Consider the following 19,876-nt stretch of genomic DNA (forward strand, 5'->3'; position numbering starts at 1 on the left):
AATCTTGTCCGTAGAAAGAAGGAATCAATCTTCTGATTCCAAGCCCTAGGAGCCTGCTTAAGACCATACAAGGCCTTCCGCAACCTGTAAACCATCTCCTTTGATCCCGGAACCTCAAAGCCTGGAGGCGGCTCAACATAACCTCCTCCTGCAAGTCACCATTAAGGAACGCAAATTTTACATCCATCTGATATACGGGCCATCGCTAAGAAGAGGCAAGGGCAAGAACTGTCCGAATCGTGGTCATCCTCGCTGTCGGTGCAAAGGTATCCTCATAGTCGATGCCAAGCCGCTGAGCATAGCCCTTAGCCACAAGTCTAGCCTTGTGCTTGTCCACCGACCCATCAAACGCATACTTGGACTTAAAGACCCACTTGACACCAATGACTGATCGTTTTGATAGCCTCGGAACCAACTCCCAAGTTTTATTCTTCTCTATGGCATCCAGTTCCACTTGTATGGCTTTCCTCCAAGTCTCCTGAGAAAGAGCTTCCTTCACGGAAGTGGGCTCTTTGTCCCGATTGATACGAGACATCAAAGCATAGTCTTTCCTCCAAGTCTCCTGAGAAAGAGCTTCCTTCACGGAAGTGGGCTCTTTGTCCCGATTGATACGAGACATCAAAGCATAGTTCACCTATAACAACTCCTCTAAATGACTCTTGTCACAAACTTTTTGCGATCTTCGAGGTCCATCCTATGTGGTCCACTCGGAGAGAAGCTCCGTAACACCTGCCTCCCGAATGGTGTCTCACAACCACTTTGGTACTCGAACAGAACGTGGAGCCTCCAACTACTGCTGGGGCTCATTATCTCCGGCCTCAGGCTCAACCTCTACAACTGACTGAGGTTGTCTAGTTGCTCATCAAAGACAACATCTCTGTTGACAACAACCTCGTTCCGCTCTGGGTCATATAACCTATAGCCTTTGGAAAGAGAGTTATATCTCACAAATACAAGCTTCTGGGACTTCAAGTCAAGCTTCCCCCTTTGCTTCTTTGGAACGTGAATATAGGCATCACTCCCAAACACACAAAAATGGGAGACATCTGGTTTCTTGCCAAAATAAGTCTCAAATGGAGTCATCTTTGGTACTGAAATCGTCGAAGATCGGTTGAGGATATGGACAGTTGTAGCCACAGCCTCTCCCCAAAGTGGACGAGGAAGATCATGATGCACCAACATCGTCCTTGCCATCTCCACCATAGTCCGGTTCTTACGCTCAACTACTCCATTCTCTGAAGGCGAACCTGTAGTGGTCAGCTCCCGCTTGATGCCATGTTCCACACAACCGCACAAAAGCATTAGAAGAGAATTCTCCTCTTTTGTTAGCCCGAAGAGTCTTCACCTGCAATCCAGACTCCTCCACCATAACATGTCACTCCTTGAACTGAGCAAAAGCTTGGTCCTTCTGGGAAAGAAAATAAACCCATGTAAATCTGCTACAATCATCAACAAGCAGTATAAAGTACAAAGAACCTCCCAAGGATGGGGTCTGCATAGGTCCACACAAGTTAGTGTGTACCAACTCCAAAGGTTTCAAAGGCCGCCTAGTAGCCTGCTTCAGAAAAGATTTCCTGTGTTGCTTACCACGAATGCAAGAACTACAGTGTCTCTGCCTGCTGCCAACATCTGGCAAGCCATCCACCATCTGGTCGTGGAAAGCCCGCCGCAATGCATCCACATTCAAGTGGCCAAAACGGAAATGCCACAAGTCACCAATCTGAGTGCTTGTCAGAGAAGAGAGTGCTGAGAGTTTGTAGATCCCATTCTCCACTCCGCCTTCCCATACAACCTGGCATGTTGCTTTGTCTCGTAGAGCAACAAAATGCTCATCAAACTCCACCCAGATGCCAGTCTTGCAAACCTCATGCACTAACGAAAGATGAAAACCAAATGTTGGGACGTAAAGAACATGAGAGGAATGCTTCCCCCCTTTGCCATCGGGAATAATCTCCATCCTGCCCTCATTGTGAATCGGGATAGTGGAATTGTCGCCAATGAAAATGCGACGTGGCTATCGTTTAAGATCTTGTAAAACTCTCGGGAAGGAGTCATGTGCCTGGAAGCACCATTATCGAGAATCCACTCCCAAGTATCCCTGGCGGTGAAACCAACTACCTTCCTGCTCAAAGCATCTGTGTCCATAATCTCCAAGTGCACAAAAGCTGGAGTCTTGGTAGTTGTAGCTGAAGAATCAGCACTCTTCTCAATACTCCGCTTAGGACATTTCCTCCAATAGTGGCCTTTCTTGCCACAATTGTTACAGGTTTGCTCGGCCTTCAAAGCATCACGCTCTGAATCGGGCTTCTTCTCAGAAGACTTCTCTGATGAAGACTTCCCTTTGCCCTTATTGTTGTTGTTATGGCCTTTTGACCGCTGGCCAGTCAAGGCCTCAGAACCTCTGCCCTATGGAGGGTTCGTAAAACGCTTTTCTTGGTCTAAGACCATAGACACAAGCTCCTTCCATGTGATAGTGCTGAGCCTCCCAACGATGATCAAAGAGGAGTAAAAAGCTGAATACTGAGAGGTCAAATGAGACAACAAAGTGATGGCCATGTCCTCTGAAGATATCTCCTTCCTAGCCCGAAGAACCTCCTACTGAAGAACCTGCAACTTGTTGATGTGCACCCGCATCGTCAAAGACTTTGCAGGATTCGTCACCCGCATCTCCGCTTCCAAGGAAATCCGCTTCATGGGTGATACCCTGTTATACAGAGAAGCCAAATGCTGCCAAATCCCTTTGGCCAACGTCATATGTTTAATATGATTCATCACCTGTGGTGTGCAATTAAGGAAGATGAAAGAACGCACACGGGCATTGACATGATCCCACAACTGTGCCTGAGCCTCTGGTTCTTTCCGAGTAGAGGGTAAAAGCTCCCCGTCCTCCAACTCCGGCCATGGAACACCAACCAGAATGAAATCAGCCAAGTCATAAGACTCCAAGACAGACTCCATCATTACCTTCCAGATGCCGTAGTTGGTCCCGTCCAACTGTCAATCCACTGGGAATGTGGGGAGAGTGGGGATCTTCACATGCTTTGCAGCCATCTCAAGGGTTCACAACGTTTTGTGAAGGGAGGGTGGGTGGGAAAAAAAATGAAGAGGCTGCTGCAAACAATATGCAAGGTGGCTGTCAACCTGTGATGGCCGCCTTCTACCCGATCTCCAAGTCCTAAATAGCCCAAGAAATCTCCAATCAGCACCAAAAATCACCAAACCCTTAAGCGCCCACTGTTTCCAAGCTTCAAGCCACTTGGGGCTCTAATACCATGTCGGAATGCGCAGTGGAAAATGAGACAAGTGCTGTGGAAAACAGAACGCAAAAGTGTAGAGACAGAGAGAAGCTGTATAAACTCTGCTAAATACACGAAGATCCGATACAAATGAGGAGGTGGGGACAAGAGTGGTATTTATACCACCCTATGGTACCAGTCGGCCAGCCCAAATACAGTCGATAGGCTGCCCACATGTCCACGACTGGGTAAAAGCCAGTTGGCCAGCACATGTATAGTCAGCCAGCACAAGAACTCAGTCGGCCAGCACAGTGTGCGTTAGCCAGGACAGACAACCCCCCACGACCAGAAAAAATATAGGAAAGACATGGAAAAAATGGGGAAAAATGAGAAAAACTATGGGCGGGCACACCCACAACAAAGGCCCTCACTGAGCAATATGTACAAACAGGAGATGACTGCTAACAACCAGTTGGTCCCACCGAGCCTTCGGCGGGCCCCTCCTCACACGTTCCCTCTCCGGAGGATTCCTCCCTATCGTTTCCCTCTCCCTCTTCCCAGATTCCCTATCCTCCTCCGCCTCCTTCCCCACCCCCCACCCCCACCCCCACCCCCACCCCCACCCCCTCCGCATCCCCAACCCTCATTTCCAACTCTCCCTCCAGTAACCCCCCCTACCCCGTCCTCTTTAGAGCCCGCACTCCCCCTCCCTCCACCTCTCCTAAGCATTCCCGCCGCCCTCCGACTGCGTTAGACTTGAAGTGCAGGCAACCGGCGAGTTCAATCTGCCACTTGATTCATCACTTCTCGGAGCTAGTAGAGATGACCATCGCCACCTCCCCGGTGAGGACTCTCACCAAAGTCGCCAGATCCCCCCCCCCCCCCCAAAGATCCTGGGACAGCCAGTGGATTACAGCTTCTTCCTGCCTCCCGTCGAAGGAACTGATATTTTCAAGGAGACGGTGGCTCCCATTCGGATCTGTGTGGTGTTTCATCATTCCAGGCCATCCATGATAGAGAGTAGCACGATGATCCTCCTTCCCCATGAGTGCAGCCTTGGGGACGAACTGGGATTCGGAGTCGGTGTTTGCCGCCATCCAGGGGCAACCAATGGAGCTTTCACATCATCTGCATGATCTGCGCATCACCAACGTGCTTAACCATCTTTGGCCCCTGGCTCGGATGGAGCTGGGAGGCTCAAGTCACAAAGATCAAGACGCGGAGGTGGTATCCTCCAGCTTGGAGGTGCTGCTCTTTGTGTTTGGACTCAGATGACGTTAGTGGTGCGACTATCGTAGTATCTAGTCCATACTATGTATGATGGGGTTGATGGTTATGGAGCCTCACGATTTTTTACCATGAGTATATAGCCTACTCGTTCCAAAAAGGTGAATTTGGGATTGTCATCTAGGTATATAACTTAACATTTCTAAGAACCCGTCTGTTATTCATTCTTGTCTCCAAGGCTAAGTTGTTTCCATCTAGATAGCCTAGCTATTCTTGTGACGTTTTCCAAGTATTGTACCTATGCTCTTTATGGGTGTCCCTTGTGGGAATGCCTTCATATCTCAGTAGCAATTGTGAGGCGTGGGATTTTTGGGATTTCTATCCGGCCTCACATGGTGCCCTCGAGGTATGCTTGGACGCCCCAAATTCTTTGCATCTATATGGGAGTACCTTGAGGTGGAGTAATGTGGCCTAGCCCGACCTCTCCTACCTTTGTTTAGATACAAGACGGCTTGTGGGCAAGGGATCCCGCGCCTCGGATACCGGCAAGTCATTTTCTCTCATCACTCTTGTGATCCCATTGTAATCTCGTCGCGTGTCGGCATTTTATCAATACAAGTTTTGGGTTGGAAGCCCGCATTTGGGTGACACCGTTTTCCATTGTCGTTTGTACGTTTTTGGTCATAACTCCTTCATACGGAGTCCGATTTCAAAGTTCTAGTACTCAAAACGACCGGCTCGTTGTCCTCTTCGAGACGAGCTATATGTCTTGGTGTGCAGCATTCAGCAAGTACTCTCTGTTTTCACTTTTGTATTGGATTTTCTAGTCCCGAGCGGAACTCGCGCCTATAACACGACCCGAGATCACCGTTCCATGACTGTAATACCCTTTCTCCCTTCTACAAGTACCTGCATTGCGACAAGTGGAGTCCAGAGTATGCTTGTTCTCGAGCTCCGACTTAGTAGAGCGACACATGGAGGACAAGGTCTGCGCCCACCTGGCACGTCTTCGTCCTAGGACTGACTGTGACTACTCCCTGTCGAAACCTACGCCTAAGACTCTTCGAGTAGAGGGCAATTCCGATAGTTTCGCCTCCCACAGAGATTGATATGAGGATTGCCCCTTGGAACATTCAAGGTTTGGGGGGGCCTCAGTGTTTTCAGAGGCGCGGTGTCCTTAGAGGAGAGCTCCATACGGCAGCAGTTGGGGGACCCCTTCCTCCAGGAGCACCATCTTTCAGAGGGGTATACCTGTCGCTGGGGAAGATTTCAAAAGACAGGAGTCACTTTTTGGTCTCCCTCTTTTTGCCCCTCCGGGACACAGGGAGTGTTTGTGTTAGCTCACGCATCATAGACACTACACAGGCTCAGTGGGTTACCATTATGATTAGCAAGGACTGCATGGATTTCCTTAATGTTTATGCTCCAAATGCCGCTGCAAGGAGAGCCACCTTCTAGAGTCTAGTCCTAGCCTTTGGCCAAAAACGTGTGCATGTATGGGATAAGGTCATAGTTGTTTCTCGTACGCGTACGAACCTGTTCGTATGTACGAGTCGTACGGTACGATACCGTACGAATTCGTACGATATCGTACGGTACGAGTTAGTTAGTTCCCCCCCCCCCCCAAAATAAAAAAAAAATCCAAATGCTAAAAAAAAATAGAAACCCTGCTTTACGAAGATCCCAAATGCTCGCAATACTTCGCAACTTTCGTGTCCACTCAGTATTCCATATGGGGTTGTGGAGAGACCTAAAAAATCTGGCGAGGTAGACTGGTAGTGTATTGGTAGGATGAGAGAATCTTGCTACATCACTTGGGGATCCTTGGTATAGGTAGGCTAGACAATTAGATTCTCAAGTTATGCACAAGGGAGAACATTTGGACATGGCCATTTTGATCTAGAGAGGAGTCCCTAAACTTATCACCCTAGATGCACTCCTCGTATTTGTGCAAGGACGGTCCCTTAGTCATAAACGCTACACTAGGAGACCTTTGGTATTGCATTACCCATCCAGGTTCTTTTTTGGAGACAATCGGGAGATCCAACCGGGAGAGACACATATCCATGTACTGGTTTCTCAAGCACTGTAGACTCCTCCCCTCCCAACCTTCCCTCACATTCAAGCTTGAAGCTCCATAGCTTGTAAGTGTAAAAAATAAAAACCGTATTTTATCGTACCGTATCCCAAAATTTCATATCGTACCGAATATTCCTGTACGGTATCGTACCGTACGGTATCGTATTTTCGTACCGTGACAACTATGGATAAGGTTATCGTTCTTGCAAAATGGAGGGCTTGCAATATGCTCCATAGTGCATTGGTTAGAGCTAATGGGTGGGAAGGCCCATGTCCATGGTTCAAATCCTGCCTTGGGCAAATATTCCCCCCCTTTTGGGTGCTCCGTGGGGCACGGAACTCTGGACTTAGTTTTTTTCCATAGACTGAGATGGATGGAATACGACGGACATGGACAAATGGATGGATGTGGACGGGGCGCACGTCAACTGGGCCCACCACTAGTCATCCAGTGTGATAACCAGAGTTGTATAGCTATTGCTCGGAACCCAGTCTTCCATGCCCGGACCAAGCACATAGAGATACAATATCACTTTGTACTTGAGAAGATCTTGGCTGGTGACATCTTGCTACTTTATTGTTCGACGGAGGACAATGCCACAGACCTCTTCACAAAGTCTCTACCTCAAGCTATGCTCAGGCGGCACTCCAGCTCCCTAGGGTTGGTTTCACAGCCAGGAGCTGAGAGGGGGTGTTAGAAGTCATCTCCTGTCTTTATTGAGACACAGGACCTCTGTTGTGGGTGTGCCCGCCCTCGTAGGTGTTTTTCTCATTTTTCCTCACTCCCCGTATTTTTTCCCATTTTTCCTATTTTCGTATGGTTTGGGTGGCTGCCCTGTGGTGGCTGGAGCTCACAGATTCTGGCCGACTGCTGCATCATGTCCACGACTTCACCTATGAGCTGGCCGACTCATTATAGCTGGCCGACAGGGTGCCTTCAACAAGTCGTGGAGGTTTTAGGCCTGTCGGCTGTTTCTGATGCAGACCAACTGTAGTATGGGGGCGATATAAAATGGCCCCATTGCTCCCTTGTCATATCATCTTGTATCATTCCGGGATCTTGTGTATATAGAGCAGAGTTACACGCCTATCTCACTCCTTCTCTTGTGCTGTCTATTTTCTGCACTCTACTTGCTCTTGTGGTCTTAGATTTGGTTATCATCTCCGCTGCGTATTCTGACAAGACCAACTGTCAAGTGAGACAACTTAAGAACACAATAACCCATAAGTCACTTATATAGTGACTACTGCTGTTATAAATAACTGTCCAGTCATAAATAGCTAGTAACCATGGATTATCAATAATAATGAACCCTAGCCACCTGGAACCTGCGTGTAGCCTTCCCCCTAATCTTAGGGCTCTCCAACCTTGCCTAGATTAGGACCTAATTAGTGTTGGGTACATAACAATTAAATATGCAAACAAATAAGTTTAAAGTCAAAACTATCATGGCGAACATTGTTATTGGATCTTCAAAGTGTTCTGAGTGATGAAGAGGTGAAGCCTTGGTGCCATTGCATGGAACCTTGGGAAAGAGCCCAAGACGGTAGAATTCCATCAACCAAGCTTGCTAATTCAGCATTCTCAAGCCTGGAATAGAGCTGAGGAGGAACAGTGCAACCAATACCACCCAAGCAGCAAGTTACTGGCCATAAATATTAATGCCCATGTGTGAATTAGTGTAGAGTCAGTAGTAAATCATCATGGTGTATAAATGTGCAGATTTGTGGCAGTTTTGGGCTGCCTAAGTATGTGTAAACCAGCCTGGCCAAGGGTTGAGCACCTTTTGAGCCCAGTTTGAACACATTTAGTGACTGGGAGAGACACATCTCCATGTTCTGGTTCCTCAAGCACTGTAGACTCCTCCCCTCCCAACCTTCCCTCACATTCAAGCTTGAAGCTCCGTAGTTTGTAAGTGTAAAAAAAAAAACCGTATTTTATCGTACGGTGTCCGAAAATTTCATATCGTACCGAAAATTCTCGTATGGTATGGTATCGTATGGTATTGTATTTTCATACCGTGACAACTATGTCTACATATCTTCTACAATATCTCTTATAATCTTTTGAAGAAGTTGGGAGGAAGGAAAAGTTTAACCCAAGGAAGTAGTAGCATTTAGTCCAGACCAGCAATAGAGTTAATGCACATCAAGAGTCTAGATCTTGCAATATCATTGTAAATATTCATTTTGAGTTGCTGTGTTAATATACGCAGTAGTTTAGGTTGACAAACTTAATCTTTTGCCATCATCTCGCTTCTTCTCTTCCTATTCTCGATGTATACTCAGTTTTGTGTATATTAGTGGTAGGTGCTACATATGATCATCACAATATCCACAAACCATCTTTGCTCTTTTTGATCACAACCTCTATACCACCCCTCATCCAGAAATCACTTTAACTCTCATGACATCACTTGATCACTAAGGCACATGAGGTTATTTACTATTCTCACTGTTGTTACCAGAGTCTCTTCTCATCTAAGACACGCTTCTGTTCACCTGAATTTGTACTTTGTTGACAAATGGATGGAACTTTAGTAGCATACGTGCCTCATCATCTAATTGAAAGTCTTGCCAATGGTCTTTTGATCAGTTTCTTTTTCTTATATATTAAAGTAGTCACTTGTGTCCTGTTAATGACAAGGTTATTGTTTTGGCAAGCAGGCTACAATTGGCATTGACTTTTTGTCGAAAACCATGTACCTCGAGGATCGGACAGTTCGTTTGCAGCTATGGTGAGTTTGAATTGCTTATTTGAAGTTATTTGTCTTCAATTCTTTTTTTTTTTGGTTGCTTAGTCTTCAGCTCCCTTATCCACCTTACAACAAGTGCCTGGCCTTTGAAGTTAAAGGACAGTTGAGTGAATCACGGATACTCTAATTTTTATCAAGCATATGGCCGAGCAGATTTACCCATGTTATGTTTTCCTTGCCCTTTGCAGTGTCGGTCAAAAATAGATGGCCCACATTTATGCATATGTTTTGGCTTGTCTCTCTCTTGGTGGAATGCAACATTGCAATTCTCTCACCGAGAGTTTCTTGACATGTATAATATTATATGTGGGCTTCACATGGACTGCCATGTCAATCTTATGAGCATGTCACTAATGATCTGGCGACCACAGCAGCAGACATCTGCCACGGGGAGCCAATTTTAGCCACATTAGCCAACGTCTTCCATGCCAGAAGATATCTGATATTTTCTGGGTTAGCAAGAATCTGCTACATTGTCATATATCTGCCACACTAGCAATTAGCTCTTTGAGAATCCTGTAGGTCATTTTCTCTCTGCTCTCTTGTATCCAGGATGTTCTAGGATTTTTTTTGATGTCTCCAATCCTCCAATATGCAACTTTCAAGGGAGAGCTCTCAAGGCAAGTTGGGGTTCAAGTCTCCTTCCTTGCCCATTGTACTCCTGCATCTCTCTCATTTGAGTGCATGCATCTGCTTCATATCTCAGGCTCGCTTGTTCACAGCAAAGCCGCCTTCTTGTCGGGGGAGGAAGCATGATGCTTGCTCATGTGATGGTCTCCTCTTGCATGGCTGCTGCTTGGAAGTGGTAGTGACTTGGATATTTGGCCCTTCACCTGCCATAGCAATTATCACAAACAACCTATGCCCACAAACAGCCAGCATAGAGCAACTGAACAGTGGGTGAAGTAGTACTTGCCACAAAGAGCTGTAAAAATTTGGTCAGCAGGTGCAACTGTTGTTTGGATGCCAGTGTTGACCTTCCGGATCTCTTTAAGAGACTTCCAACAACAAAAATTTGCACAAAGAGCTGACAAGAAATGGTTGGCCAGGTAAGCAATGTACGAGCAACATGGGAGCTGCCCTGGGCACCTGGAAGGTACGAAAGCGACTTTTCTTTGCTTGACTAGCGTGCCCATGCCTCCCCTGGCCGTCATTGTGTGAATGTTTAGAACCTCTTGCTTGGCAGAGGCCTTGGCAGCATGCCTCTGGTGGAGGCTGCCTGTCTTTATCCTTCTCTAATACAGTCTTCAGTTGTCTACAGGCCTATTAATTTTCTGATATGATGTATAAGTTTAATGATGATGCAGTTCTCCCATAAGGTTTGTTTGTGTGGCTCAGGGATACTGCTGGACAAGAACGGTTCCGTAGTTTGATTCCGAGCTATATACGGGATTCTTCTGTGGCTGTGGTGGTCTATGATGTTGCAAGTAGGTACCACAAAATTGCTGGCATGTTTTTCTCGCATAGTATTGATTGACCACCGTCTACAATTGCATCTTTTGCATCTACCAATTTAAGGTTTTGGATCTGTTGCAGATAGACAGTCTTTCTTAAACACTGCCAGATGGGTAGAGGAAGTGCGCACAGAACGAGGCAGTGATGTCATTATCATGCTGGTTGGAAACAAAACAGACCTGGTTGATAAAAGGTACCTCCTAAGGCTTGTGATGTGTTATTTGTGTACACTAAGGTCAATCTTCCAAGTGTATACACTAAGTGCTTGGTGTTGCTGCATGGCTTGTCAGGCAAGTTTCTATAGAAGAAGGAGATGCTAAAGCAAGGGAGTTTGGTGTGATGTTTATAGAAACAAGTGCAAAAGCTGGATTTAACATCAAGGTTTGAACAGTCTGTTATACATGTATCATTTTTAGTCCTTCCAAATGTACAATAAAAGGGGGGAACGGAAATTTATACTTACTGGCACAGGCACTGAATGTGATTGGTTTGACTGTAGGCATTGTTTCGTAAGATTGCAGCAGCTCTACCAGGTATGGAAGTACTCTCATCAGCAAAGCAAGTTGGTCTAGTGGATGTCAAGTTGAATCCTACTGAGAATACAGCACAAGGTGACACAAAGGCTGGTGGCTGCATGTGCTAAACATAAAGGAAGTTGTTCACCCCCTTAAGTTCACAAATGTAGTTGAGACATCACTTTTGAGGTACAATGGTACAGCAGCTCATTGGAGAGTATTTTTGGTGTTCAACGGGGATCTTATTCTGTGTGTTTCCTTGTAATCTGGTCTACCTCTTGCTTGTGTTTCAATTCAAGATAGAGCCATTCAAGGGGAGGGGAATCTTCAAAGCTCTGTATGTATGGGTTAACAAGTGTGAAGCAATGGCTGCAATAGGGGTGCCATGTTCGGATTAGTAATTCTCTTCTTGGAGCGCATATAAATTCATTGTTAAGAGTATGTTCCAACTTGATTAGCTCCCAAAGCTTGCTAGCGAAGTGCTGCTGAAGGTACAAATCTGAAGATGACTCCTTTGGGTGAGGGATTTTTACTTAATTTACTATATATATATATATAATTTTCTTGAAAATTTGGCTGTATGAACGATGCAACGATTGCTAGTTGTGATTATGGACGGACACAGTTCGATCCTATTCAGCTCACGATTTGTGTATACAGGTGGAAGTGATGTAGGCCTAGAGTTCCATGTTTAAAATAGTCCCCGACATTTCTACTCAACCACAAACATTTCATGATAGGAACCCTGTAATTTGACGAATCTTCACCATAGATGGATTTGCAAGTGCCCTTTTTTTTTGAAAATTACAAACAGTTGAGACAAATCTTCCCAGATCTTACCAATCAAGCAAATATATAAAGCTCTGTTAACCATTTTCTCTGTGTTTTAAGGGCAAATGAAAGAAATTGGGTAGACATAAAAAGAACAACTAATTGTCTCTACATTGGCCTTGCCTTTTGATCACATCAAGTAGCCATATAACCTCCTTTTTTCTCATTGATTCAATAGGCTTACATTTCCAATGTTTATAATCTATATTGAGACCTATGATTCAATCCATAGAGGAGAAGTATTGCTTCCTTTTTGCAAATCCTCACCAAAGTCCCCCAAGCCTAATCAAGCCCACTACCCTCTTCAAATAGCACACTACCATCCTCTCACGGTTAACCTCAAAGGTTGGTGTTGCATCCTTACATATTCCAACAGATTGGATGAGAGGGAGCTAATCCTATGTTTACCATCGCCCACCATTCCATATAGGATAACTGGTACTCTCATTTGAATCGCCGAGGGTGTAGGGCAAGATCCCTTACCATTGGGCTATCTGCTTCACCTCGGCTACCTCTACTTTTGCACATATGCCATCCTTGGCTTGTCTAGTAAGCCATATTATATAGGCTTGCTCAACTTAGCCTTGGATTGTATAGGAAGCTACTTTCTCCTCCATTCTTGGGCTCATGTAGGTTGGCACAAGCTTACATCTAATCATCCTTTTTTAATCTTGTTATCATTGGATTAATGGTTTTACACGAGTTGGGCCCATCCATGATTACCTACAAGTTGGGTTGTTTGTGTGCAGATGACTAAGGGCGGAGTTGGGTATGCCTCTTGTTTAGCAAGTAAATATTGGTCCATGCCAAAAAGTGAAAAAGTATAGCCTTTAGTGTGTAACCACCCTAACTGTTCATTGGCTCCACTTAATTACAACCTTAGTTGAGTATATAATATCTAGTTCAAGGTTTATAAAGATAAGCATGATACATTTTCTTTGAATAATAATAATAGTTACTGAATTGAATGACTGTTTGAGACCTTGGACAACCTGAAAGAGCTCGCTGAAGCTCCCGCCCCCCCTGCTCGCGCTGCTGCCTGCATGCCCTCCCCCCTTCCCGCCCACGCGTCTGCTCCCCCCCCGGGCTTGCCTTTGTTTCTGCCACCCTCGTGCTTGCTCCCCCCCCCCCCGCCTGGTTCTCTTGCGCCCCCCCGTCCCAGCGCTGTAGCGCCCGCCCCCTGCTCCTCTCCATCGCGCCCCCCTCCCTTCTTCAGCGCCCCGCCCCCCTCCGCCAGTCTTCGCCCTCTCACCCTTTCCCGTTGCTTCCACCCCCCCGGGGTTTTTTTTCTTCGTCGTTGCCGCCTTACCCCCCTCCCCTTCTTTCTGTTTTTTTCGTCCCCTGGGTTTTTTTTTGCCTTCCGCCTTTCCCCTCCGCCATTTGTGTGCAGCTCGGCTCTTTGCAGGACTCTCCGCATTCGCTCCGCCTTCGACATAGCTTCAGACTCTGATGGAGGCTCCTCCCGCCCCACCTCAGAGGGACTCTTCCGCAGCCCCCTCGCCCGCCCCCCTGAGGATACCCCCATCAGGCTTTCTCTTTCGCCAGAAGAGGAAGCGAGCCTCGCCGAGGTGGAACGTCTCCAGGCACATTCCACCATCATCTGCCGTATAGTCGGCACTCGCCCCAGCAGAGGGGAGATCCGGGATCTTCTCCAGGCCCGCCTTCTTGCAAGATCCTGGACGTTCAGCTCTACTGGGCCGTGGACAGTACCAGATTGAGTTCGAGACAGCCCAGAGTGTGGCCCAGGTCCTAGCCATGAGTCCCCTCGACATCAGGGGCGCTCGAGCATTCTTCAGACCTTGGCAGCATGGCTTTGATCCAGCAGCGGCCGAGCAAGGAGAGCGCCTTTTCCATGTTACAGTTTGCTTCCCTGGACTCCGCCGTGAGTACCTTCCGCTCCTTTCTAGGCTAGGAGCATTAGTGGGCTCGGTGCTTGAGACTGGCCCCACAACAGCTTCAGTGGGTGGCTAGAGTAGCTGGGCTACCTTCGGTCAGAGTTTTGGTTCTTGACATCTCCTTCCTTCCGAAGGTCATTCAGCTACCTAGGATAGGGGAAGGGATGGATTGATCAGACAGTGGAGTTTTCGGGGCTCCCAAACCAGTGCTTTATCTGCAGGTCGGCCACATGGCCAAGGCCTGCTGCCCTCGCAGGAGACCCTGACCTTCACTGCAGCAGCAAGCCCCCGATGGCCCGCCCATAGATGCGGCTCGGCAGGCAGCCTCTGGGACACCTGCTCAGCCCACAGAGACCTCGGAACCCTGGATATGTATACATACACGAGGTTGCTCTATCTGAGCGGGAGGCAGTCGCCATGGGACACAGCCACTGGCGCCTGATCCGAGATTCTTGCAGCACACCGGGTGGGTAGATTCGTAGCCGCTCGGATGGGGACTATTCTCCATCCAAGCGGCTTGTTGCGAAGGCCCGCCGTACGGCTGAGACAGCCTCCACCTCAGCAGGTCATCCATGAGGATCATCTCATGGAATGTACAGGGCCTTGGCGGCGCACACTATATACGTTATCGTGGTTGCTTGAGACAGGAGCTTCAGAGATGCTTGGTTGGGGGCAGTATTGATATTCTGATGATGTAGGAGTACCATTTGGGTGAGAGTAGGATCCGGAGATACGGTTCGGTGATGCCTGGTAGATGGGACACCTTTTGGTCTGCAGGGTTTGGCCCCTTGGGTGGGCAAGGAGGAGTATGTATGGTCATTGCGGATGTATGGCGGCAGGCCATTGTGGATCGCGGGATCATTGTGCCTGGTAGAGCACAGTATGTCATTCTGAGGATGCATGATGAGCTCTTTGGCGTGCTCAATGTCTATGCGCCCAACCATGCCTGATGCATGGCAGCATGAGGCTTTCTCCCGCTCTCAGGATAGTCTTAGTTTTTCTCGGTTGGATCGCCGGCAGGGAGGGACTAATCTATCACGGATTGACCGCTTCTATGTGGGCGACATGTTAGGGGAGCGAGGGGGCTCCGTCGGCATTCTCGCTGGCACCTCTTTTTCAGACCATGCGCCAGTTATTTTGACACTTGAGGAGAGGACACGGGAGACCAGCTTGCAGTTGAGGATCCTAGAGAGGGTACTTACAGATCCTAGTCTCGCTGAGGACATTGAGAGGATTTGGTATGACAGCCAGAGCTCAGACCAGGATGCAGCAGGCCAGTGTGCCCAGGGACTCATCGAGCTCAGCTCTTTTTTGCACGTTGCAGCCTTGACACGGCTGGGAGAGACTCGCGAGCGGGAGCGTCGGTTGAGACGTAGCCTTGCTTCACTTCAGCGCCTTCAGGAGCAGCAGCCTACATGTGAGTGGGTGGCGTCCCAGCTGAGCCAGGCACGCCAGGAGGTCAGAGAGGCAGAGGAGCAGAGACATGAGTTCTACTATCGTCGCCAGGCCTCCCAGTGGACGTAGCTGGGTGATAGAGTGACTGGGGAGTTTTTGAGATTACTGGACCCCCGCCATGCTCGAGCAGGAGTCCGCCAGCTCAGGAGGCAGGATGGATTGGTAGCCACTGAGCTCGGGGAGATCAGAGCCATTGCCACTGAGTTCTATAGAGACCTGCTTTCAGCGGAGCTAGCCACTGAGGCTCGGGATGCCTACAGACAGACTGTGTGGGCCCATGTGCAGAGGAGGGTCACAGATCGTATGCGCACAGTTTTGGGTGAGCCTCTTTCAGAGGTTGAGCTTGCTGAGGCCTTGAGGGTCCTTTCGCGCCATAGTTGCCCTGGGGAGGACGGATTGATGCCTGCTTTTTTATGTGCTATTGGGACCTTTTGGGGCCAGGCCTCCGCAGGGGCTTTCAGTATGTTTTGGACACAGGGGTGATGCCACAGAGCTTTTCAGAGGGCTTGATCTTTCTTATCCCCAAGGGGGAGGGAGTATCAGATGATATTCGGCATTGGAGACCTATTACGATCCTCAATACTGTCTACAAGGTCTTAGCAAAGGCCTTGAGTTTGAGGATCCAGCCCTTCCTGGGGGAGTTGATTCATGCTACCCAGACAGGATTCGTCAAGGAGCGCAGCATCCTTGACAACATTTTCACCTTCTGGGAAGGCGACGGCCCGAGCTAGATTTCTCGGTGAGGACCTGGTCGTGATGCTTCTCGATTTTGAGAAGGCATATGATAGAGTCGATTGGGGTTTCTTAGAGGGCACTATGCTTCGCCTGGGCTTTGAGCTAGTTTGGATTCGAGTGGCGGCTCTATATTCCACAGCTCGTAGCCAGGTGCTGATGGCAGGAGGACGGGTGCCGAGTTTTGAGTTGACCAAATCAGTCCGTCAGGGGTGTCCTCTTGCCCTGTTTCTTTTTCTCTTCTTTGCTGAGGCTATGAGCATGTATCTGACGGCAGAGGAGGTTGGTTTGAGAGGACTCCAGCTCCCAGTGTCTGGGGGGAGGACCTGCTCGATGCTGAGTTTGCTGATGACACGGGTTTATTTTTGCAAGGCCAGGAGGCCAATCTTCAGCGGGCAGAGCAGTCGCTTCAGGTTTTTAGTGCAGCTTCGGGAGCATTGATCAATTGGCGCAAGACAGTGGCCTTTTGGATCAGTAGCGCTCCCACTTCGACATGGAGCCCAGACCCGAGTTTTAGATGGATTCCTCCTGGCACAGCATTGCGGTATTTGGGATGCCAGATTGGACTAGATTTGTCACCTGAGCAGCAGATTGCCTCGCTTCTTCTGAGCATCCGGAAGAAGCTTTTGTATTGGAGTACAGCTCGGCTATCCTTGGCTGGTGGGAGGGTGGTGGTGGCAAATCAGGTGCTTTTAGCGACCATGCGGTACATCACGTCTTGCTGGATCTTCTCGAGCTCTTGCATCAGCCAGGTACAGAGGCTAATCAGGAACTTTCTTTGGTTTGGGCGGGATGGTCAGCTAGCCCGGGCTAAGGTTGCTTGGGCAGTCATCAGCCAGGTACAGAGGCTGATCAGGAACTTTCTTTGGTTTGGGCGGGATGGTCAGCTAGCCCGGGCTAAGGTTGCTTGGGCAGTTATTACACTTCCGTTGGCCCAGGGGGGCTTGGGCATTGATTTGCCTTGAGCATCCTGCGAGCTTGGGAGTTGCTGAGACCGGGACTCTCTCAGAGACCTCCTTCTTGTGATGAGGAGCGGGCTAGACAGCCGCTCATCTGAAGCCCAGCGGTACGCACAGAGCAGGGTCATATGCTGGGTTCTCGGCCTCGTCTAGCCTGGGGACCATTGGCAGAGCAGGCCCAGCACGTAGTTTTGGAGACTGGCAGGCCTTCTGCAGTCTCCTAGAGGAGATCCAGGTGGAGAGGCTGAGTCACTTCAGAGGGGGGCTGATTATGAGGGATGACATTCAGGAGGCACTCACAGAGGAGTGGTTCACGCTCTCGAGCTAGTGGCCCCACGGTGGATGGGAGCCTTTACACAGTTGGAGATCCTGATTGCTGTCAGAGCTTGCACTGAGGATGGTAGATGCCTCTCCTATGAGATCCAGGATGAGGGCAGACTTCAGAGAGAGTGGAGGCGGAGTCGCCTTTGGTTGCAGAGTGCATCTTTCAGAGGATACGGGTAGTGGCCGCCGTCGCTTCTCGGAAGTGGCATATTGATCCAGTCCTGAAGATGTGGACTCTCATTGGCGCATATGGGCATATGTAGCGCGCCCCTTACTGGCTCTAGTGGGACCCTGGCGAGTATACGAGTGGCATGATCCTTATGTATCCCCTGAGGCCACAGAGATCACCTTTTTCCAGTACACTGTTCGGTTGGGGAGACATATTTTGACGGCGAGGAGGATGGTCTCTCCAGCTGCATCGGAGCATTGGCGGCTCTCACAGGAGTTCCTCGAGGATTTTTGGACTAGGCTCTGGGCTAGTCGACAGGCACGCAGGATCTCGACTTTCTAGTGTGGCTGGTCGCCCCCCAGGGGCTCTGCAGTCACCTGTCTTGTTTATAGCGGTCTTCCGACGGCTTGCGTCCGATGCGGCTACGCATGAGCGAAGCATAGAGAGTGAGGTTGTTGGTTGCTAGCAAGAATGAGTGGTGAGGGGGGGAAGCTAGAAAAAGGTGGCGAGGGGGTTGGCTGGCACGAATGAGTAGTGAGGGGGGATACGGTAGCAAAAGATGACAAGGGGGTTGGATGGCACGAATGAGTGGCGTGAGCTAGCAGAAGGTGGCAAGGGGGTGGGTGTGAGTAGAGGGAGTGAGGGGGCTGGTTGGACGTGGCGAGTGAGTGGGGAGGGCTATTAGGGACGAAATGGAGGGAGTGAGGCTGAGCCGTACGTGCCACCCAGCCATAGTGGGGGTGACTTTATAGGAGTACAAGGGAAGGGGGGGTATGAAACAGTGTGTATGAGAAGGAGTCAATGCCAACACAGAGGAAGAAGATGTGGCCGAATAACCCTTTGGAGACACAGAGACATTGCCTATGGGACTATCCTCACGCGGCACAACAGATTTGGCTGCGACGGCTGCGCATTCTGGTCCCCCTCTCTCCAGAGGGCATGTATACGTGGGGTGCCGCTGCTTGGTCGACTTTGTCAGGGCCTGCTATGGGCTACGAGACGGATCTGGACAGCCAGGCCATCAGATTCATTAGGGGCCAGCCTCACCACGTTACTTCACTGGATTTCTCGTCCTCCGGCTGGACATATGAGAGAGATCTACGATGGGAGCTCCTCAGCAGCCTCACCATCTGGTTCACCTGGAGAGCCCGGTGTTTCAGGGCCTTTGAGGGGAGATTGGAGCCACCAGCAGAGACTGTTCGGGGGATTTGGCAGGAGTTGATCCACACCCTGTGAGGACAGTATGACCGCATCCGGGGGCGACGGATGAGGCGATCTTGCGGCGCCAGGCCTTTCACACCACTTGGCGCAGCGGCCCCTTCTATACCCTACACGCGGGTTCCCCCCGCTGGCACTACAGGCCACCTGTTTGGCTTTCCCCCCCTCCTATTGTATGATATAGTCCCTCAGTTCTTTGTACTGATATTTGTATTTTTCTGCACCTAGGGAGAGTCTCCCTAGCTGCCTTGCTTGGATCTCTGCTTTGTTTTCTTATGAGCAGGAGAGGGTCTTTTGTAGCCCTACGGGCGTTTTTTTTTTATAACTAATGAAAGGATCTTTTCTAGAAAAAAAAAATTATTGAATTGAATGTCATTGGGTAGGTTCAAGCTTTATAAAGACAAGCATGATACATTTTCTTTGAATAATAATAATATTATTTGTAAGAGAGTAGTTACTAAATTGAATGTCATTGGGTATGTTCGAACCCACGACTTCCCCTAAGAGAGGCCTGGGTCACTACCACTCGGGCTAAAGCCCGTTGACTTGAATGAAATGTTGGCACAATGCTTGGCTTATCAGAACTTTTAAAACTCAATATGAATTATGAATAGAAGTAAACCCCTCATGTTGATAACAATTTTACAATATAGAGCTAATGATATTGGATAAATGCATGAAAAGAATTATATATAAGGACATCACACACAAAATATAACGCTTTGTTTGTAAAAAGAAAACTTCCATAAGGTGATCGAGTTTATTGATGGATCTTGTGGTGCACCTACATTTTGGACTACAAAAGTGTTCAATCTTTTTAAGAAAAGAAAAACATACATGAAATAAATGTCTGCAACTTCCCTAGAAGCACAAAGCTTGCAAACTCTATGTATCATTTTTTTAACTTACAAATGCAAACCTTAGAGATCCATTCTCTTATCCACAAAACCAAAAAATATCAAGTAAGTATAAACACAATAATGATAACAATTTTTTGTGATCATGACCACCAAACTTTAATAGTC

At 48.4% G+C, this 19,876-nt stretch overlaps 1 protein-coding gene across 1 annotated transcript in view; it reads left to right on the forward strand.

Moving 5' to 3' along the window:
- LOC147610256 (ras-related protein RABH1e-like) overlaps window positions 1-11,839 on the forward strand; it is a 29,967-nt gene extending 18,128 nt beyond the window's left edge. The window contains exons 2-6 of the mRNA XM_086786311.1: window positions 9,210-9,280; window positions 10,637-10,725; window positions 10,835-10,946; window positions 11,044-11,134; window positions 11,253-11,839. Coding sequence (XP_086642437.1) covers window positions 9,210-9,280; window positions 10,637-10,725; window positions 10,835-10,946; window positions 11,044-11,134; window positions 11,253-11,396 — 507 coding nt within the window. The 3' untranslated portion in view covers window positions 11,397-11,839. The remainder of the gene's footprint in view (window positions 1-9,209; window positions 9,281-10,636; window positions 10,726-10,834; window positions 10,947-11,043; window positions 11,135-11,252) is intronic.
- The last annotated feature ends 8,037 nt before the right edge of the window (window positions 11,840-19,876 follow it).

Source organism: Cibotium barometz, chromosome 49 (assembly GCF_041138505.1).
Source record: "Cibotium barometz isolate CiBa-2024 chromosome 49, ASM4113850v1, whole genome shotgun sequence".
Taxonomy (NCBI): domain Eukaryota; kingdom Viridiplantae; phylum Streptophyta; class Polypodiopsida; order Cyatheales; family Cibotiaceae; genus Cibotium; species Cibotium barometz.